At 43.7% G+C, this 24,157-nt stretch overlaps 1 protein-coding gene across 1 annotated transcript; it reads right to left on the bottom strand.

Annotated features, from left to right (window-relative positions):
- Positions 1–340: 340 nt before the first annotated feature.
- LOC311101474 (UBA-like domain-containing protein 1) lies at positions 341–23,531 on the bottom strand. The gene is made up of 3 exons (XM_084142629.1): positions 23,263–23,531; positions 22,563–22,622; positions 341–2,260 (listed from the first exon to the last, which is right to left on the bottom strand). Exons 1-3 carry the CDS (start codon positions 23,368–23,370, stop codon positions 1,928–1,930), a joined length of 501 nt encoding a protein of 166 aa, XP_083998755.1. The 5' UTR covers positions 23,371–23,531; the 3' UTR covers positions 341–1,927.
- Positions 23,532–24,157: the final 626 nt, after the last annotated feature.

The following is a 24,157-nucleotide window of genomic DNA, read 5'->3' as shown; positions in this document are numbered from 1 at the left end:
TGGTTAAACTAGAGTTAGGAGTCTGGAGGGACCAACAGACAGACAGTAGTCTACTGGTTAAACTAGAGTTAGGAGTCTTTCGGTTTGACACTGGACTGTTGGATTTAATCCCTGTTCCTCTCTGGAGTAGCCAGGCGTGTCGATTAGGATTCATCCATCTTCTCTGTGTCACGGTTAACACATTTAGGTTCACCCAAGCTGACTCACCCTTTCTCCCTCAACTCTTTTCTCTATCTATCTACCCCTCTCTTCTCTTAATCTATCTCTATCTATCTCTATATCTCTTTCACCAGCTGATGGCTAAATTCAGTTCAGTCACAACTAAAGAGAGATCATACGGTGTAGGTCGACATACAATATTTATTTAGGAACACAAAAAAGTTAATTATCAGGTAGTCCACAAATATTGTGGGAATGGTATATCAATACAGTCATACAGGGGGAAACATACACTGAGAAACCATTCAGGTACGCCCAGATTCAAACTACAATGATGGAAAAGGGATGAACTGAAACATTATTTTAGTCAAATTAAAGATGGTTTACTCATAATTATAATTATATTTTCCTGAAAATGTTCTTCCTAAAAAAAGAACTAACATAAACAAATATTTCTAACTGGGTTTTATTTTATATCATTTATTCAATTGAAATAACCCAAGGATAACAAAACTGAATGGGGCCGACCCTGCATGTGAATATTGTCTTAAATCAATGCCTTCCATAACCTGCTATATGCAGGATCACATGTGATCATAACCAGTTGTATAATGCTGCTATACAAATTATAAATCATAAAAAAGTAGTATCCCCTGCCCCAACAGCCAGAAACACGTCTCGGTTTGAAGTGTTTGCTACAAGACAGTATACATTATGAATACATCATGCAAAGTGGCAAGTTCTGCTTTACAAATAGTCAATATATTTATAGTAGTCTGGTTTTTCTGTAGATTAATTTTTTAGCTTCTCCGATTGGCTCTTCCCAAACACAACATAAACAAATCCCGCCCACTCTCACCCAAACCCCGCCCCTCCCTCCCACCAAGAAAAAAAAACATTAACCTATAATATATCAAACCATGATTTTTATATAATACCCAAATATGCAGAACCATTGCAGTGGCCAGTTCTATCTTCCAGACCAGGTTAATAGTAAAGCATCACCCTTCATTGGAAAGAAAAGCTATAGCAATGAACAGTGTCATCAACATGAGAAAATACCAGAGCTGAAAAATTACAAATCTGTAAAAAAAAAAAAAAGTTCTGCATTGTCAAACAGTTGAGAATCCCTGATAGGCTGAAAGAAGTCAGGTGACCACCAGGTGAGGTAAGATGGGTAATGAAAACTATGTCACTGTTTCTTCTGCTCGCTAGTTGAGTGTGTATGTGTTTGATGGTTACACACTGCACACAGACACATGTTTGTGATGAGTATACTAGAGTAAAACACTGGATGGACAGATTCGCTCTCTCCATGCAGCACCAAAAGCTTCTTATCACAGGTCCCCAGTAGAGGGAAAACACTGGATGGACAGACAAAAATAAAAGAAGAACCAGAGAAGAAACAGTTGCTGCCTTTTAAGTGTCAGAAAACATCAGCAGTATAATCCCTGGTGGTGATGATTTTTAGTTCCATACATTTATTTGTCTTATCTTATTATTATCTATACATTTATTGAGAGAGAAGCAAAACAAACTAACAAAGATTTCACTTGCTCTCTTATTGCTAAGTGTGAGCACTTCTTTTTCCATTAAATGTTTTACTTTTGTTGTCTTATTTGAATCATTTTCCCCACCTCTTGTTGAAATGTCCACGTTACGTAGTTGCTTGATTTTTCTTGGTGTGTGTAGCTGTCTGTCTCCACCCTCCCATTCTCACCATCACCTTTCCTCTCCCCTCCCCCCAGGGCCATCCAGTCCAGGCCTCTCATCTCTCGGCCTCCATGGCCACGCTCGCCTTCTGTTCGGTGGACGGGTGTTGGTGTTGGTGGGTGTGGGGGTTAACGGTGACCCCCGTGGGCCAGGCTGTGGGGTGGGAGGGGGGCTGCCCCTGAGTCCAGAGTCCCTGAACCTGTGGGCCGCTCATGGGCATAGGGGGCTGTGGTACGCCCCAGCAACTGTGTGGAGGAGGGGGAGAGGTGGCCATGGAGGCCATGGGGCTGCTGGTGGTGAAGCTCTCTGAGGCCTTGAGCCGGGAGAACATGGTGAGGGCGTCAGGGAAGTTGGGCGGGGTGGCCGGTGTGTTAGCTGGGGTGCACATCTGGAGGAGAGAGACAGAGATGTTAGGGGGACAGAAGAGGTATGGAGGAGCCCATACTGTTCAGAAATGTCACAATGTTATGTGACATCATAACTATCATTATTACACCATCACTATATGTTACCCACCATCACTATATGTTACACACCATCACTATATGTTACCTACCATCACTATATGTTACACACCATCCCTATATGTTACCCACCATCACTATATGTTACACACCATCACTATATGTTACCTACCATCACTATATGTTACACACCATCCCTATATGGTACACACAATCACAATATGTTTCCACCATCACTATATGTTACACACCATCACAATCTGTTACACACCATCACCATATGTTACACACCATCACTATATGTTACACACCATCCCTATATGTTACCCACCATCACTATATGTTACACACCATCACTATATGTTACCTACCATCACTATATGTTACACACCATCCCTATATGGTACACACAATCACAATATGTTTCCACCATCACTATATGTTACACACCATCACAATCTGTTACACACCATCACCATATGTTACACACCATCACTATATGTTACACACCATCACTATATGTTTACACCATCACTATATGTTACCTACCATCACTATATGTTATACACCATCACAATCTGTTACACACAATCACAATATGTTACACGCATCACTATATGTTACATGCCATCACTGTATGTTACACGCCATCACAATATGTTACACACCATCACTATATGTTACTAGCATCACTATATGTTACACACCATCACTATATGTTACACACCATCACTATATATGGGTATCTCCCGAGTGGCGCAGTGGTCTAAGGCACTAGCTGTGGCACTAGAGATCCTGGTTCGAATCCAGGCTCTGTCGTAGCTGGCCGTGACCGGCGCACAATTGGCCGGCAGGGATGTAGCTCAGTTGGTAGAGCATGGCATTTGCAACGCCAGGGTTGTGGGTTCGTTTCCCACGGGGGGCCAGTATGAAAAATAAAAATAATGTGTGCATTCACTAACTGTAAGTCGATCTGGATAAGAGCATCTGCTAAATGACTAAAATGTAAATGTAAATATGTTACACACCATCACTATATGTTACACACCATCACTGTATGTTTCACTGCATCCAGGATGAGGAGGCCTGTATCTAAGCTTGTATATAAGGCCAGTCCAAAACAGAGAAGGGAATGTTGGGGAATCCCAGCCTCGCCCTCCCTGAGGATCCTGACGACATTCCTCCTCTCTGTTCGGTTCCTAACAACCTGTGTTTGGGTTCAGCCTCTCCACGACCTCACATCCTGTTAACAGATCAGTACCCTGACATATCTCTCTGCCAACCCCCATCCTCCCACCCACGGTGCCATCTCTGGTAGTAACTCCTTCAGTGAAGACATTGTCACAAAGAAAACCACCTACCCTGCCAAAAACAACACCAGCCAACCAGCACCTCCCTGCAAGACAGAAGCCAGGCAGGTGTAAACACTGTCTTCATAACACACTCTTCAGAGTGCTGTAGCAACAACACACAGCATCTCACTCCCAGAGGTCTGGTTGGTCCAGGGCCAGTTTCCTTTACTCCACATAGATATTATAGATCTACTGTCTATTCCTGACCTCAAAAACAAGACGTTACACAGCCTTCAACTCCCAATGGCAGGACCGGAGGTAAACAAGAATAGCCCAACTTGTGACGATGAATGCTAATTTTGAGAATGAGTACTGTTTCTACAGAACACTGTTAACAGAAGACATGCCATGTAGCACACAGACACCCTGCAGCGAGAGGAAACTTCCTGTCCTTCATGGTTACCCCCCTCTACTTCCTGGTTAACGCCTCTACTTCCTGGTTAACCCCTCTACTTCCTCCCTATTTCCTCTACTTAGGTATTGTAATAGTGATGCACTGGTTGACTCATAACCCGCAGTTTAGGGAGGGTCATGAAATAGAGTGGATGAAGGGCAGGTGGGTGGCGGGTTGAGTAAAGAGAAAGAAATACCTTGAAAAATCCATAAATGTATCATTGTTGTGCAATTTATATCTCTAAGCTACATTGAGGTTTTTCTTTATTTTAGACTAGCTGGCATTGGTGTAAAAGCTTTAGGGCCTAACTGTACTCGCGCCAAATAGCCTAGACACCAATCGCTTTTGGGAACAGGCAGAAAAAGTTAACGTCAATCCACGGAGGCAAAAAGCTGTGAAATGGAGAGTTGAAAAAAAAGAGAAGGGAGGACCAGAAAAGTAATGTTTGGAAAATATTTGGTGAAGTGGTAAAAGAGGATGATAGCAGTGCCAGCTATGTTATGTGTGATGATTGTGAGGCGCTATACAAATTTGACAGTCACAAGACGGGGACTTCAAATAGGCCTATGGCACGTCAAGGGAACTGTAGCCTATTGTTCAGATGGGTTAAATGGAAACTGAAATCTGGACACTGACTGTAGGCCTATAACCTCTCACATAGCCTTAATATTAACTCCTGCATAATTAAGCATTTCTTGCAGTAAAATTATACACCAAATGTAGGCTAAGTTTTGACTTGGGAACAGGAGTGGAGAAATATGATTTCTTTCTATCAGCATCTTGAGAGAATGAAAATGTGCAGTTAGATACTGTCTGTAGAGGTGCTATCTTTATCAGCATCATAAAAGCTGATAGTACTTCAAGCACATAAAATATGCATCCAAGATGAACAGAAATCGTATCAGAAACATGTTGGGTCATTTTCACAGCTCTCCATTTCCTTACAACCGTCAAATTGATGTTACTTGGAAATTTTGCACTGAAATGTTGCGCATTTATTCTATCGATTTATGACAAGGGTTTATTTAGTCTTCTAGGGCAACATAAAATGACAGAAGAGAAGCTGCATGTGTCTAATTATAGACAAGTTGACTAACAAATACCCTACCAAAATGTTGTAAATTATATACACTACCGGTCTAACATTTTTAGAACACCTACTTATTCAAGGGTTTTTCTTTATTTTTTTTACTATTTTCTACATTTTCTACACTATTTTCTACATTCAGACATCAAAACTATGAAATAACACATATGGAATCATGTAGTAACCAAAAAAGTGTTAAACAAATCAAAATATATTTTATATTTGAGATTCTTCAAATTGCCACCCTTTGCCTTGATGACAGCTTTGCACACTCTTGGCATTCTCTCAACCAGCTTCACCTGGAATGCTTTTCCAACAGTCTTGAAGGAGTTCCCACATATGCTGAGCACTTGTTGGCTGCTTTTCCTTCACTCTGCGGTCCGACTCATCCCAAACCATCTCAATTTGGTTGAGGTTGGGGGATTGTGGAGGCCAGGTCATCTGATGCAGCACTCCATCACTTTCCTTCTTGGTAAAATAGCCCTTACACATCCTGGAGGTGTGTTGGGTCATTGTCCTGTTGAAAAACAAATGGTAGTCCCACTAAGGCCAAACCAGATGGGATGGTGTATCGCTGCAGAATGCTGTGGTAGCCATGCTGGTTAAGTGTGCCTTGAATTCTAAATAAATCACAGACAGTGTCACTAGCAAAGCACCCTCATACCATAACACCTCCTCCTCCATGCTTTATGGTAGGAAATACACATGCGGAGATAATCTGTTCACCCACACCGCATTGCACAAAGACACAGTGGTTGGAACCAAAAATCTCCAATTTGGACTCCAGACCAAAGGACACATTTCCACCGGTCTAATGTCCATTGCTCGTGTTTCTTGGCCCAAGCAAGTCTCTTCTTCTTATTGGTGTCCTTTAGTAGTGGTTTCTTTGCAGCAATTTGACCATGAAGGCCTGATTCACACAGTCTCCTCTGAACAGTTGATGTTGAGATGTGTCTGTTACTTGAACTCTGTGAAGCATTTATTTAGGCTGCAATTTCTGAGGCTGGTAACTCTAATGAACTTATCCTCTGCGGCAGAGGTAACTTTGGGTCTTCCATTCCTGTGGCGGTCCTCATGAGAGCCAGTTTCATCATAGTGCTTGATGGTTTTTGTGACTGCACTTGAAGAAACTTTCAAAGTTCTAGAATTTTCCCATATTGACTGACCTTCACGTCTTAAAGTAATGATGGACTGTCGTTTCTCTTTGTTTATTTGAGCTGTTCTTGCCATAATATGGACTTGGTCTTTTACCAAATAGGGCTAACTTCAGTATACCCCCCCTACCTTGTCACAGCACAACTGATTGGCTCAAATGCATTAAGAAGGAAATAAATTCCACAAATTAACTTTTAAGAAGGCACACCTGTTAATTGTTATGCATTCCAGGTGACTACCTCATGAAGCTGGTTGAGAGAATGCCAAGAGTGTGCAAAGCTGTCATCAAGGCAAAGGGTGGCTACTTGAAGAATCTCAAATATAAAATATATTTTGATTTGTTTAACACTTTTTTGGTTACTACATGATTCCATATGTGTTATTTCATAGTGTTGATGTCTTCACTATTATTCTACAATGTAGAAAATAGTAAAAATAAAGAAAAACCCTTGAATGAGTAGGTGTTCTAAAACTTTTGACCGGTAGTGTATATAAAACAAAAACAATCATGCACCCTGTCAAAAAATGTGTTCTGACTGTAGCCTGCAGTGCATTTTCTATATTAGCGGTTTAGGGTCGGGTGCGTCCCTCAGATTTCCACTTTATCACATATAGTTGGGTTATTATTGATACCCGACCCGAAACCGCTGATATAGAAAATGCACTGCAGGCTACAGTCAGAACACATGTTTTGACAGGGTGCAGGATTGTTTTTGTGCGGGTGAACAAACAACTGACCCTAGCACCACTAGTGTGTAACACCAACAGCGCTAAACGGACCACCCCAGATTGTCTTACTGCTGAGCTCACATATGGCCTTCTCACTCACATACACTCACCAACCTCCAACACAAACGTCAAGCATGTACGCATGGACACAAGCACACACACACACACACACACACACACATATCGATCCATAGGGAAAAGGATCGGTGCTCAGTGTAGAGGCTGCAACACATTCCTTGTCTGTAGAGGTCTGTCTGTCTGTCCGTCTTCAATCTTGCAGTCAGTGTCAGTAGAGGTCTGTCTGTCTGTCCTCAACCTTGCAGTAAGTGTCTGTAGAGGTACAGTCTGTCGGCCCTCAACCTTGCAGTCAGTGTCTGTAGAGGTCTGTCTGTCGGTCCTCAACCTTGCAGTCAGTGTCTGTAGAGGTCTGTCTGTCGGTCCTCAACCTTGCAGTCAGTGTCTGTAGAGGTCTGTCTGTCGGTCCTCAACCTTGCAGTCAGTGTCTGTAGAGGTCTGTCTGTCGGTCCTCAACCTTGCAGTCAGTGTCTGTAGAGGTCTGTCTGTCGGTCCTCAACCTTGCAGTCAGTGTCTGTAGAGGTCTGTCTGTCGGTCCTCAACCTTGCAGTCAGTGTCTGTAGAGGTCTGTCTGTCCTCAACCTTGCAGTCAGTGACTGGGTGCTGATGTTTATCCAGACTGGAAGGAAGCACATGCTCAGAGGCCTAGTCTGTGTACAGTTTATTCTCAGTCGTAGCCAGGCAGCACACAGGGCTGTGCAGACTGCAGACTGCAGCATTAGGGCCTGCTGTAAAGCCATAGTAGCTTGATCAGGCTGGCAGAAGATTAAAATCAGGAGCTGTCTGTCTGTGAAGGACACAGCCAGGTAATACTGAAATGGCTGCTGGGACTGTGCGTGAGGGCGAAGCATCAAATCCGTTTGGCTGAGGCGACTGGGGGCATGTGCACTTGAAATGAGAAAGGTGCATAAATGCATGCATGTACACACTAAGAGAAATGCATGTTAACGACCACAGCATCCATTATTTAGAGGGAGAGTGTATTTGTTCTAGAAGGAGTGTGTTCTAAAATAGGCTAACACTGAGGTGTTGTCATGGGGACGGTCCATCGTTATGAGGAAGACCATTAATAAAAGGTTCTATACAGCACCAAAAAAATGTTTTTTTAATGTTTTTTAAAAATTCTGGTCAGTCATATTATATTGTAAAAATTCCATAGGTGTTATTATTGTGTTCTTTGACAAGTTGAATCAAGTCAGCTACCTCTGGAACAGCTGGGGGCCCCTGAGGAGAGAATTGAGAACTAGTGATTAATTTAGTCAACCATTCTCAATTGACAGAAGGCCATACGTGAGTCTCTCACAAGACACCGTCACTGGCCATAGTCATATACAGTATATTATAAACTGGGTGGTTCGAGCCCTGAATGCTGATTGGCTGACAGCCGTGGTATATCAGACTGTATACCACAGGTATGACAAAACATTTATTTTTACTGTTCTAATTACGTTGGTAACCAGTTTATAATAGCAATAAGGCACCTCGGGGGTTTGTGGTATATGGCCAATATACCACTGCTAAGGGCTGTGTCCATTCACTCCGCGTTGCGTCGTGCTTAAGAACAGCCCTTAGCCGTGGTATATTGGCAATATACCACACCTCCTCGGGCCTTATTGCTTAAATATGCAATAGTGATGTGCAGTTCACGAATGACTCTTTATTTTTTAGGACTCTCTTTTACTGACTTGTGAGTCATGATTTGTATTTCCGAGTGACTCTCATTATAATCGTTCGTTTGACCTGCTGGCCCGCCTGGCTGCAATGAATTCTAAAGCAGGATTAATACGCGCTCCTCTGGTTCAGTTATTGAAATTTTCTTAGAACCAAAACATACGCAGTCTGCCTCTGCTCAACACTCGAAGTCGAGAACAAATCATTTGCGTGGCATCTGCATTTCGCGAACGATAGCCTATTGGGCAAACCTCCCTCACCGCAGTCAAGCAGTTGCATTCCGCCAAGAGTCGTTCACAATCTAGTCCGTTTGCGGCCGCAACTAGACTTTGTTTCAAAGGTAACAAGAAATAATCGTATTTGTATGCCTAGCCATGTACATTGTTTGAAGCACACTGTTAAAAGTCTCAGTCACACATGACAGCTCCAATAAGCCCCGTATGGTGAACGAAATGGCTCCTAGAATCATGATTGTTTCGAGTTTTCAGTTCATCCTTCGCTGAAAGGGGGTCCTACGTGCCCTAGGCATTAATGCCTCGAAAGATTTGTGCTTTTGAGTCGAAAAGATCGATTTCAGTAAAAAGAGTCGAACTTCCCATTACTACATTGTAATGGCATTGCACAACACATTAGATCAACTGGAATGACACTCTCACACACGGTTGCACAAAAAGTGCTATGAGCAAACTGCACCCCAAAATATGCTAATGAGCCGCCTCCCCTACATTTCAATTATCACTAAAAGAGCAAAGAACCCTTTTGTGAACTGTAAAAAACCATTGAAGGGCTCAAAGTTATTTGAGTCGTTATGGTTCCACATAGAACCATTACACTTCACAAAGAACACTTGAGGAACCCTCATTTCTTTGTGTGTAGGACATCTGCCATTAACTTTCCACAGATGTATTTACTGACTGCAGTTTACTGTGGACTCCAATCTGATGTTTCACCCTGCACCGCTCTAGACATGCCTGTCTGTCTCTCTGTCAAACCAGCCCTCCACTGTGGTGAGTCTTAAGCCCCAGTCCTCACTCTTCACTGCTGTCTCTGACCGACGACATTCCTGAGTAAAACCCTGTTTACAGTGTGTTTTGAATTTGTAAGGGGAAGCAGATATTCCTCCCTATCACTATCCAGCCTGGAAAGGTTCAAATGTTTACATGAATGCTGTAGCCCTGCATATTATTCAACCACATGTTAGTTGTCTCTGTCTGTCTCTCCTTGCAGTGGCTGTTTAATGTCACCACTTGCAGACAGACCCATGAGAGTTTAACTAGAGAACCACAAAGATCTGGGTAGAAGTTGCCCTTAGGCACAGCTTTAGGATCAGATGACCCTCCCCGAATCCTAACGCTAACCATTATGGGGGCCAAACACAAAACTGACCTTAGATCAGTGTCTAGGGGTAACTTTCTCTTTCGCCATCATTATCTCTCCACCCACATTCCCTCTAATGTCGTGTTCACGTGCTAGTCGGAACTAGGAAACTGACATTTCCGACTGGCTAACTGGTTGTAGTTATACACGTGCCGCGTTCAACCAGTTAGCAAGTCGGAAATGTCAGTTTCCTAGTTCCTTCTAGCACATGAACGCTGCATGAATCCCTGTCCAATGACGTCCCTTGCTCAATAAACAGGGTAGGGAAGTATTTACAGTTTTTCGCAAGAGCCATGAAAAAGCTCCTCCTGTCTTAACTGGTTGAATGTGGAATGTACCGGAGCACAATGGAGAATTGTGCAGGATTGTTTTCAAACTCCATTCTGTCCAATCAGGAGGTCTGTTCCAAAGTCATCGACCTGTGTTGTGACAGAGGGAGAAAGTGACTGACTAGCTTCTGTCCAGTCCTTTCAGGTCTGTGCAAATACAGGAGAGGAGATAAACAATACAATCAACTTTAGACTATTGGGACGCTTCCTCTGACTATCAGGGACTCTTAGGGCTAGGTGACTAGGGTGTCCTGTAATTCATATAATAATATGCTAGTTAATAAAGTGATATGGTAGGTAATGGAATAATTGATGAGTCTCTGTGTTCTACTGTAAAACAACCTGATCTGATGATACACAGACTGGCAGCGGTGTCTGATCTGTCAAAGAGAAAGAGCGAGAGAGAGAGAGAGAGAGAGAGAGAGAGAGAGAGAGAGAGAGAGAGAGAGAGAGAGAGAGAGAGAGAGAGAGAGAGAGAGAGAGAGAGAGAGAGCGAGAGAGAGAGAGAGAGAGAGAGTGACAGAGAGAAAGAGAGAGAGAGAGACAGAGAGAGACACAGAGACAGAGAGAGAGAGAGACACAGAGACAGAGACAGAGACAGAGAGACAGAGAGAGACAGACATAGACAGAGAGAGACAGAGAGAGAGAGACACAGAGACAGAGACAGAGAGAGAGAGAGACAGAGAGAGACACAGAGACAGAGACAGAGACAGAGACAGAGAGACAGAGAGAGACAGAGAGAGAGAGTGACAGAGAGAAAGAGAGAGAGAGAGAGAGAGACAGAGAGAGACAGACAGAGACAGAGAGAGACAGAGAGAGAGAGAGAGACAGAGAGAGAGACAGAGAGACAGAGAGAGACAGAGAGAGACAGAGAGAGAGTGACAGAGAGAAAGAGAGAGAGAGACAGAGAGAGACAGAGAGAGAGAGAGACAGAGAGAGACACAGAGACAGAGACAGAGAGACAGAGAGAGAGAGAGACGTATAGACGGATAGACAGATGTAAAATACAGACAGGAGATAGAGAACGGTATAGAGGGAAAGAGAGGAGGGGCAGTGTACTGTATCTGGTACATTTTTAAAGTAGCAGGAGTAATCAGCTCTACTATGCAACCCGTTTGCAGTGTTCTTAGTTGACACACTGCAGCTCTCACTGTGCTCTGATGACCATGCTGCTAATGATCACATGCAGGAATGCCCCAGCCTCCTCGAAATGTAATGGCTGAATGATCTCTAGACACAACATGGCTGATGATTAACCTGCCTGGTAACATCCCAAGCAGCAGTGTGTGTGTGTCTCATTTCAAGTGTGCAAGTCATTGGTCACCATACTCTGGACAAAACAATAGACAGAAGTGCAACAATGGGTGATGATATGTAGTCATATGTAGAAACAGGAGAGCACATCATTTGTGAATAAGATGCTGCCAGACACTATGAGAAACTGATTAAATGTGAGAAACAGCCTATAGATTCATTGCTAGTTAGCCTAAATCGGTCGGTCGGTCGGGTTACCCATGATCCTTCACAGAGACTCACACACTGACCCAATGGACACACACACACAAACATTATATATACAAAAGTATGTGGACACCCCTTCAAATTAGTGGATTCGGCTATTTCAGCCACACTCGTTGCTGACAGGTGTATAAAATCGAGCACAGCCATGCAGTCTCCATAGACAAACATTGGCGCCCGTACTGAAGAGCTCAGTGACTTTCTAATAAGTCAGTTAGTAAAATTTCTGCCCTGCTAGAGCAGTCAACTGTAACTGCTGTTATTGTGAAGTGGAAACATGTAGGAGCAACAACTGCTCAGCCGCGAAGTGGTAGGCCACACAAGCTCACAGAACGGGACTGTCAGGTGTTGCAAAACTTACTACCGAGATCCAAACTGCCTCTAGACACAACGTCAGCACAATAACTGTTCGTCGGGAGCTTCATGAAATGGGTTTCCATGGCAGAGCAGTCGCACACAAGCCTAAGATCATCATGCGCAATGCCAAGCGTCAGCTGGAGTGGTGTAAAGCTCGCCGCCATTGGACTCTGGAGCAGTGGAAACGCGTTCTCTGGAGTGATTAATCACGCTTCACCATCTGGCAGTCCAACGGACGAAACTGGGTTTAGCGGATGCCAGGAGAACGCTACCTGCCCCAATGCATAGTACCAACTGTAAAGTTTGGTGGAGGAGGAATAATGGTCTGGAGCTGTTTTTCATGGTTCGGTCTAGGCACCTTAGTTCCAGTGAAGGGAAATCTTAACACTACAGCATACAATTACATTCTAGACGATTCTGTGATTCCAACTTTGTGGCAACAGTTTGGGGAAGGCCCTTTCCTGTTTCAGCATGACAATGCCCCCGTGCACAAAGTGAGTCCATACAGAAATGGTCTGTCGAGATCAGTGTGGAAGAACTTGACTTGCCTGCACAGAGCCCTGACCTCAACCCCTTTGAACACCATTGGGATGAATTGAAACGTTGACTGCGAGCCAGGCCTAATCGCCCAACATCAGTGCCCAACCTCACTAATGCTCTTGCGGCTGAATGGAAGCAAGTCCCGGCAGCAATGTTCCAACATCTAGTGGAATGAGATGGACGACGAGCAGGTGTCCTCATACTTTTTGTCATGTAGTGTACAAGCGAGACAACACTCACAGTTACCGGATGGGACAAGGTAGAGTCTGTGTGTGTGTGTGTGTGTGTGTGTGTGTGTGTGTGTGTGTGTGTGTGAAACCAAAGTGAACACCACTGCTCATAAACACACCTGCTCCTCACACTCCCCCACATGTCCTCACTTGCTGTGTCGCCTGTGCCAACCAGCGTGTGTGTGTGCCTGTGTGTGTGTGTGTGTGTGTGTGTGTGTGTGTGTGTGTGTGTGTGTGTGTGTGTGTGTGTGTGTGTGTGTGTGGTTAGCCAGGCCCAGTGTTCTGGGTAGTGTTGCTCGTGGAAACACGAAGAACAGCACGCTGGAACATGCTGAGCTCAGGACAAGCCTGCCAAGCACTGGGACACACCACACACACACACACACACACACACACACACACACACACACACACACACACACACACACACGGCACAGGGAAAAACTATACACTCTGCGTGGCCTGAACAGATCGTAAACTTGGAACAATGAGCAAGAATACACACGCAGATACACAGAGTCATACCCGTCATTATCAATATGGGAAACATACAGCGGATTTCAGTTCATTCCAATGGTATTTGTCCAGAGACAAAGTGGAACTTTATTCACCAGCCAGACAGACTGCCACAGACACAAAGTTGATCTGTGTTAGTAACTGAGGAGAATCATCTCTCGTCTCCAAATACTTCATCCTCAATACCCTGTTATTACCCTATTCTACCCTGCTGGAACCAAACACCTCATCATCATTACCCTGCTATTACCCTATTCTACCCTGCTGGAACCAAACACGTCATCATCATTACCCTGCTATTACCCTATTCTACCCTGCTGGAACCAAACACTTCATCATCGTTACCCTGCTATTACCCTATTCTACCCTGCTGGAACCAAACACTTCATCATCATTACCCTATTCTACCCTGCTGGAACCAAACACGTCATCATCATTACCCTGTTATTACCCTATTCTACCCTGCTGGAACCAAACACTTCATCATCATTATCCTATTCTACCTTGCTGGAACCAAACACGTCATCATCATTACCCTAATATTACCCTATTCTACCCTGCTGGAACCAAACACTTCATAATCATTACCCTGCTATTACCTTATTCTACCCTGCTGGAACCAAACACTTCATCATCATTACCCTGCTATTACCCTATTCTACCCTGCTGGAACCAAACACTTCAACGTCATTACCCTGCTATTACCCTATTCTACCCTGCTGGAACCAAACACTTCATCATCATTACCCTGCTATTACCCTATTCTACCCTGCTGGAACCAAACACTTCATCATCATTACCCTGTTATTACCCTATTCTACCTTGCTGGAACCAAACACTTCATCATCATTACCCTGCTATTACCCTATTCTACCCTGCTGGAACCAAAGACTTCAACGTCATTACCCTGCTATTACCCTATTCTACCCTGCTGGAACCAAACACTTCATCATCATTACCCTGCTATTACCCTATTCTACCCTGCTGGAACCAAACACTTCATCATCATTACCCTGTTATTACCCTATTCTACCCTGCTGGAACCAAACACTTCATCATCATTACCCTATTCTACCCTGCTGGAACCAAACACTTCATCATCATTACCTTGCTATTACCCTATTCTACCCTGCTGGAACCAAACACTTCATCATCATTACCCTGCTATTACCCTATTCTACCCTGCTGGAACCAAACACTTCATCATCATTACCCTGCTATTACCCTATTCTACCCTGCTGGAACCAAACACTTCATCATCATTACCCTGTTATTACCCTATTCTACCCTGCTGGAACCAAACACTTCAACATCATTACCCTGCTATTACCCTATTCTACCCTGCTGGAACCAAACACTTCATCATCATTACCCTGTTATTACCCTATTCTACCCTGCTGGAACCAAACACTTCAACATCATTACCCTGCTATTACCCTATTCTACCCTGCTGGAACCAAACACTTCATCATCATTACCCTATTCTACCCTGCTGGAACCAAACACTTCATCATCATTACCCTATTCTACCCTGCTGGAACCAAACACTTCATCATCATTACCCTGCTATTACCCTATTCTACCCTGCTGGAACCAAACACTTCATCATCATTATCCTGCTATTACCCCATTCTACCCTGCTGGAACCAAACACTTCATCATCATTACCCTGTTATTACCCTATTCTACCCTGCTGGAACCAAACACTTCATCATCATTACCCTATTCTACCCTGCTAGAACCAAACACTTCATCATTATTACCTTGTTATTACCCTATTCTACCCTGCTGGAACCAAACACTTCATCATTATTACCTTGTTATTACCCTATTCTACCCTGCTAGAACCAAACACTTCATCATCATTACCCTGTTATTACCCTATTCTACCCTGCTGGAACCAAACACTTCAACATCATTACCCTGCTATTACCCTATTCTACCCTGCTGGAACCAAACACTTCATCATCATTACCCTATTCTACCCTGCTGGAACCAAACACTTCATCATCATTACCCTATTCTACCCTGCTGGAACCAAACACTTCATCATCATTACCCTGCTATTACCCTATTCTACCCTGCTGGAACCAAACACTTCATCATCATTACCCTGCTATTACCCCATTCTACCCTGCTGGAACCAAACACTTCATCATCATTACCCTGTTATTACCCTATTCTACCCTGCTGGAACCAAACACTTCATCATCATTACCCTATTCTACCCTGCTAGAACCAAACACTTCATCATTATTACCTTGTTATTACCCTATTCTACCCTGCTGGAACCAAACACTTCATCATTATTACCTTGTTATTACCCTATTCTACCCTGCTAGAACCAAACACTTCATCATCATTACCCTGTTATTACCCTATTCTACCCTCCCTGAACCAAACACTCTGCTTTCTCTTCCTTCCTTCCCATTGTTGCTACCTCACTACTCTCCTCTCTCTTCTCTCCTTTCTTCCCTCTCTCCGCCCTGGTGATGAACAGATCACGGTCATTGTCCAGGACCAGTCAGACAGAGAAGGTATAGGACCATTTCTCTCCTAGCAGCCATTGCAACAGTGCAGTCAGTCAGCCATGTTGTGATTTATGACTGGGATTTTAAATCTCTAACACATGACCAGTTGTAGCCTAATGGAGACCTCAAAATACAGATGTGTGTGTGTGTGCGTGTGTGTGTGTGTGTGTGTCTGTGTGTGTATTTGTATTTATTAAGGATCCACATTACTTCCTGCCCAGGCAGCAGCTACTCTTCCTGTGGTCCAAACAAGATTAAGGCAATTACATACAAAATAAAAGAGTACAAGACATCATACAAGACATTATTACACACTACTCTACCACTACATATCTACAATACAACACATTATTACACAATACTCTACCACTACATATCTACAATACAACACATTATTACACACTACTCTACCACTACATATCTACAATACAACACATTATTACACCAGTACATATCTACAATACAACAAATTTTTACACAATACTCTACCACTACTTATCTACAATACAACACATTATTACACCACTACATATCTACAATACAACACATTTTTACACAATACTCTACCACTACATATCTACAATACAACATATTATTACACAATACTCTACCACTACATATCTACAATACAACACATTATTACACACTACTCTACTCTACCACTACATATCTACAATACAAAATGTATAATACCACAATATTACAACATTACAATGTGTGTGTGTGTGTGTGTGTGTGTGTGTGTGTGTGTTTATGTGTCTTTTTAGCCACACCCAGAAACAAAATCACAAGCTTATAGTTACCAGAAACTACACCCCCTCCCTCTCTCCCACCCCCTTCCTCCATCCCTCTCTCCCACCCCATCCCCTCCCTCTCTCCCACCCCCTTCCCCACCCCCTCCCTCTCTCCCACCACCTTCCCCATCCCGTCCCTCCCTCTCTCCCACCACCTTCCCCACCCCCTCCCTCCATCCCTCTCTCCCACCCCCACCCTCCCTCCCTCCCTCTCTCCCACCACCTTCCCCACCCTCTCCAATGACATCCATATCCACAAACTGTATATTTGTGTTGGAGTGAGTCACATTCAATTAGTCAATTCCACAGGCCTATTGTACTTATAAACTGTATTTCCTGGTTGTTACTGTAGCTGGTTGTCTAGGTCAGTGATCAGTCACATGTGCTGTAGTGGAAGTCAGTCCACTTCCTCCTCCCAGGTCACATGATGCTTCATTCACTTTACTACAATTGTAAGGCCCAGATAGAGATAAGAAATGTTACTTTCAGTTCCACTCTCCAGCAAAGTCGGCAATCAACAACACACACCCCACACACACACTTCACAGAGTCGGTGGTTTCACCACCTCCCATTCAGAAAGTCCCCCAGCTCACACCCTCAGAGGTGCAGTGTGACCTCTGTCTAGGCTCTACCACAACACACAGCCAGATAGTTAGCTCTGTGTCTGCAGCCTAGCTGGCCCCTGCTGCTATGAAAGAGTCCATTTGGAACAGCCGGAGCCTGGCTTCCTGTCAGAATGTGTTGCGGTGGCACTGTTTGTATGGGCAGATAGTGTGTGGAGAGGGATTCTGCGGATGGGAGAGCCGAGCAGACACAACAAACGGCCAAACCTAAACATGACTGAGCACAGGCCAGCCTCTGAGGACCGCTGGGTCAGGATGGATAGGAAGGGCGAGAGCGGAGAGGGGTGCAGGGAAGGGCGGGGGGAAGAGACAGCCAGGGAGGGGCAGGGGGAGGGTAGGGAGAGGTAGGGGCAGGGGGAGCAGAGTGGAGGGTAAGGAGGGGCAGGGGGAGTAGAGTGGAGGGTAGGGTGGGGCAGGGGGAGTAGAGAGGAGGGTAGGGTGGGGCAGGGGGAGTAGAGAGGAGGGTAGGGTGGGGCAGGGGGAGTAGAGAGGAGGGTAGGGTGGGGCAGGGGGAGTAGAGAGGAGGGTAGGGTGGGGCAGGGGGAGTAGAGAGGAAGGTAGGGTGGGGCAGGGGGAGTAGAGAGGAGGGTAGGGTGGGGCAGGGGGAGTAGAGAGGAGGGTAGGGTGGGGCAGGGGGAGTAGAGAGGAGGGTAGGGTGGGGCAGGGGGAGTAGAGAGGAGGGTAGGGTGGGGCAGGGGGAGTAGAGAGGAGGGTAGGGTGGGGCAGGGGGAGTAGAGAGGAGGGTAGGGTGGGGCAGGGGGAGTAGAGAGGAGGGTAGGGTGGGGCAGGGGGAGTAGAGAGGAGGGTAGGGTGGGGCAGGGGGAGTAGAGAGGAGGGTAGGGTGGGGCAGGGGGAGTAGAGAGGAGGGTAGGGTGGGGCAGGGGGAGTAGAGAGGAGGGTAAGCTGTTCCTAGATCTGTAGAAAGGCTACTTCGGTCCTAAGCTTCTCACTGAGTAGTAGGCTCCTAACTCCACCACGTCTAGGCTAAGTCTCACTTTAACTACAGGCACAAGGCTTGTCCCTAAGCCCCTTACATCAGTAACAGGCTCAGAGAACTGAAGTCAGTAAAGGGGCTGCTTCACGCCCATTAGTCCTTGTGTTGTCAAACAGAGGATGCTTCATTAGTATTCCGTCCAATAAACACATGACTCATTTGAAGCCTGTTATACTCTCTGAAAAAAGATTGTGTACAAACACACACACATCAAATCTGTGTCTGTGCAAAGATGAACATTTGTTTATGTTGTGCAAGGGAACGGGCACGTCACTCCTCTAGCTTTGCAATAGCTGCTGAAAAAATAATAAAAAGCTAAAGTTAGGCTAAATCTCCGCCTTTCACAACATTATGCAAAAAGAGCCAGGGGGTGCTGCATGCCGCTACTGTGGCCAGTCGATATGTAATTGGTAATCAATCTCCAGCTGGAATAAGCTCATAGGTAGAATGTGTTGATGCTAGGGTAAATACAATTTAGAATTAGCTAAAAAAAAGACGTTAAAGCTAAAGATAATATTTTATAGTATACTCTGGAACAGTCATCTCATTATACTGAGGATAAACATTTTATGTGAATTCATGAGCATAGAATAGAGAAATCCCACTTGCTTGAGGACAAGAGGTTAGCGTACATTAGAACACTACATGCAAACACGTAGCTAAGTATCTTACCATATATGTTAAAGGTAGTATTATATTGATGTGTATCGTACTGTAGAGCATAGACATGGTTAATGTTCAGTACAGTTGCTCAGGACCTGATTTACACCGGTTCCCTTTATGGAGCTTTTGCTGTATCCATCAGGTCCGTCAATCACTAGAAAGTGTGTCAGTCGGAGGAAAGACTGGAGCAAAGTGGATTAAGTCTCTATAACTAAGTCACACATACAGGCTCCAGGGGGTTGGCAATGGCTGCAGCCTGCCATGCAGTATACCACACACACACCAATCTGTTCTGTATTGAGACTGAGGTTCATTATTCCATGTCTATGGATATGAAATTCCCCCCTACTGATATGATAAAGGCTACTGTACACAAATACAAGTGTACGACCCAGGTTCACCTATATCTGCGTGAATATTGACTTACTAAATTAAAAAGTCATTTCAGGTGACACACATATAGGCTAAAAAAGGTTGGAGGGTAGACGTATTGTTTCTACACAGCTAATAGATGGTTGGAGGGTAGACGTATTGTTTCTGCACAGCTACAGTGGGGAAAAAAAGTATTTAGTCAGCCACCAATTGTGCAAGTTCTCCCACTTAAAAAGATGAGAGAGGCCTGTAATTTTCATCATAGGTACACGTCAACTATGACAGACAAATTGTAGGATTTTTTATGAATTTATTTGCAAATTATGGTGGAAAATAAGTATTTGGTCACCTACAAACAAGCAAGATTTCTGGCTCTCACAGACCTGTAACTTCTTCTTTAAGAGGCTCCTCTGTCCTCCACTCGTTACCTGTATTAAAGGCACCTGTTTGAACTTGTTATCAGTATAAAAGATACCTGTCCACAACCTCAAACAGTCACACTCCAAACTCCACTATGGCCAAGACCAAAGAGCTGTCAAAGGACACCAGAAACAAAATTGTAGACCTGCACCAGGCTGGGAAGACTGAATCTGCAATAGGTAAGCAGCTTGGTTTGAAGAAATCAACTGTGGGAGCAATTATTAGGAAATGGAAGACATACAAGACCACTGATAATCTCCCTCGATCTGAGGCTCCACGCAAGATCTCACCCCGTGGGGTCAAAATGATCACAAGAACGGTGAGCAAAAATCCCAGAACCACACGGGGGGACCTAGTGAATGACCTGCAGAGAGCTGGGACCAAAGTAACAAAGCCTACCATCAGTAACACACTACGCCGCCAGGGACTCAAATCCTGCAGTGCCAGACGTGTCCCCCTGCTTAAGCCAGTACATGTCCAGGCCCATCTGAAGTTTGCTAGAGTGCATTTGGATGATCCAGAAGAGGATTGGGAGAATGTCATATGGTCAGATGAAACCAAAATAGAACTTTTGGTAAAAACTCAACTCGTCGTGTTTGGAGGACAAAGAATGCTGAGTTGCATCCAAAGAACACCATACCTACTGTGAAGCATGGGGGTGGAAACATCATGCTTTGGGGCTGTTTTTCTGCAAAGGGACCAGGACGACTGATCCGTGTAAAGGAAAGAATGAATGGGGCCATGTATCGTGAGATTTTGAGTGAAAACCTCCTTCCATCAGCAAGGGCATTGAAGATGAAACATGGCTGGATCTTTCAGCATGACAATGATCCCAAACACACCGCCCGGGCAACGAAGGAGTGGCTTCGTAAGAAGCATTTCAAGGTCCTGGAGTGGCCTAGCCAGTCTCCAGATCTCAACACCATAGAAAATCTTTGGAGGGAGTTGAAAGTCCGTGTTGCCCAGCGACAGCCCCAAAACATCACTGCTCTAGAGGAGATCTGCATGGAGGAATGGGCCAAAATACCAGCAACAGTGTGTGAAAACCTTGTGAAGACTTAAAGAAAACATTTGACCTGTGTCATTGCCAACAAAGGGTATATAACAAAGTATTGAGAAACTTTTGTTATTGACCAAATACTTATTTTCCACCATAATTTGCAAATAAATTCATTAAAAATCCTACAATGTGATTTTCTTGATTTTTTTTCTCATTTTGTCTGTCATAGTTGACGTGTACCTATGGTGAAAATTACAGGCCTCTCTCATCTTTTTAAGTGGGAGAACTTGCACAATTGGTGGCTGACTAAATACTTTTTCCCCCCACTGTAATAGATGGTTGGAGGGTAGACGTATTGTTTCTGCACAGCTAATAGATGGTTGGAGGGTAGACATATTGTTTCTGCACAGCTACTAGATGGTTGGAGGGTAGACGTATTGTTTCTGCACAGCTAATAGATGTCATCAGGTCTCGATTGTATCACTCTTACAGTTTTGTATTTTCAATCACAAAAGCTGCAGGTAAAACACCATATTCTCCAGCTTAAATAAACAGTGTTGTATGAATACACTGTAATGTAAGCATCAGGCCATGCACCCCAATAAAAACGTATATCTGATACCAATCATTGCATTCACACAGCAGCATTGACACTAAAATGTCCACTAGTGTGGTGTGGCCAACTGACATGAGAGAATCTGGACAGACACAGGGATGGGCTTCTGCTCAGCTCCAAACTGATCAACATGTCAAAAAATCCCCATCTATGGTGTGTTCCAGAACGCAGATGTTGCTAGAAACTGCCATGCCATGCAGCTCAATACAAAGGCCTATGTGCCACTGAGTGGGCAGTGTGGTGCTTACAAAATCATAACAAGTGTTCTATAATATTCAGGCACTGTTGCAAGTCTGACTGACTGACAATGTTATGCTTGTGATTTTGTTTACACTATTGCTTTATACATGTAATACAGTTAGAGCAACTCATAATGATGTAACATAGTCAGACAAATTGAGACAACTGCAGCAGCAGGGATTGGCTGTCCTTTTCTGTGAAATATCCATTTTTCACAGAAACACAACATGGTGTTTGTGGCACACATTATGTAAAATCCGTTCACGTGTATCCACCACTATGCAGTCCACATATCACCGACATATTATTCGAATCCATCAAGCAACTTCCCACCTTTCCATTCCATGATCACCAACGTTCTGATCGAACGCAGCCGTGCTGGCTGAACCGAACCTGGCTGATGCTGCTGCAAGCATGCCTCTGTTTACCGAGACCCCGACTACGCAACATGGCCGACATGTGCTTTGTTATTGTTGCTACAACATCATAATGATCGTTTTCTAAGTAATTAATTAACTAAGAGAAGTACTACTATACTACTATAGACACTGTTAGTAATACTATTGTAATAAATAACACCATCATATTAAAAAAGGATTAGGTGAAGAGTAGAGTGCATTCAAATACGGAGCCCATACTTACCATTTGATGATGGTGACCGTATGGAATATTCGTTTCTTGAAAAAAGGCACTGAGGGCAGTCTAAAACAAAAATATAATATAATTCGATCAATAACATTTAGCCTCTAATACATAGAACACAGAACATGTATTTTAAAAATAAATCGTTTTTTAGAAATGTATGTCATTACAGTTTGTGTTTACAAAAACATTCAGCACATAAACAATGGAGCTGAATCAAATGTGATGTGAAAAATCTATTTCACTATTCTGTGCAGACTAAACAATCATGAGCTGTCAAAACAAACGAACGGTTGTCTTGATTGCATGATTGCATTTTCTAGCCTCGCCTTGCCGCTGCATGGGAACAGGATTATAGCTACTAGTATATTTAATCTCTAGAGTAAATTCTAATTGGATATTGACTGGGTAAGCTTTTCCCATTCCAGCCTTACTTAATGGATACTACGGATATTTATAAAGTACATAAATGCAATAGAACAATTCGATCAAATACAAAAAAATACATGTTAGAAGTTGAGTTTAATTGTTGATACTGATCTTTCTCTTCGAATGTTCTTGTGCAACATCACATTTCGGCCATGACCAACAATAATGAACATCGCAGCCCGGTCAAAACTAAATGTACTGTCTGTCACATCCGCAGTCAGACATAAACAGTAGCAAGCCATCTCGCTATTGATCGTAGCTAACCCCGTACCTCAAATTGCCAATGTGCTGCTTGCAAAAGCTGCTTTGCCTGATCTGCCGCACAACCCGCTGTCAAGACGAACTGGTTTATCATTACTTGGTGTTTGAGTTCATCCATTTTGCACCGAAGCTTTATTCCTACTCGCGTCTCGTAGTGTTATGTCTGGACTTCGATATTCGTGGTTTTATTCCTCTCTTTTCAGTCTCAGTCGTTAAACCATCACAGCCGGTTGAGAAAACACAAATATTTACTGTAGGAGCAGTAGTGCCCCCTTGAGTGACGCCAGCCGTCAGCCAATGAAGAGAGAGCAGTGCAAATGGGATTTGTATGCCGCAAAAGTCCTGCCATAACCAGGGCGCCTTGATTAGTTATTCCATGCTCTCGAATCACAACACAGGAATTGTCAGTACATTGCAAAAAATGATATGGAAAAGTTTATAATTTAGACAGTTCACATGTTAGTGAAAATATAAGATAGTAACGTCAAATATGAGAGGATCATGTGCCCAAAAATAAGGATTTCTTCTACTTGTTTGTTTTGGACTACAAGTCCCTTGAGTCAACGCGTTGTTTGTAAAGTTCTAGGGGGCTGAATTTTGTGACTGACGGCCGGCCCTGTCCAATTTCCATGCGCGCTGTGTAACTATCTTGCCAAATATGGTAAACAAATCTTCCACAATTACGTTAGGGACAGTCTATTCACGGTGTATTTAATATAGCCCCAAAAAAGTTTTTAAAGCGTAATGTCTGCGCATTTCTTTAGTGAGGTGACTGAGGTCAATATTGCAGTCAAAACCATGCAGCACAACCTAGATTGCCTATATGTATTCAATAAATAATTTATTACATGTTTATAAATTACTTGTTAAATGCTGTCATTTAAAAATAATATCTCAGTGTTTTG

This window comes from Coregonus lavaretus (assembly GCF_964263955.1).
Source record: "Coregonus lavaretus genome assembly, chromosome: 1".
Lineage (NCBI taxonomy): Eukaryota > Metazoa > Chordata > Actinopteri > Salmoniformes > Salmonidae > Coregonus > Coregonus lavaretus.
The sequence above is the reverse complement of the archived record's forward strand: the minus strand, read 5'-3'. Positions and strand labels throughout refer to the sequence as shown.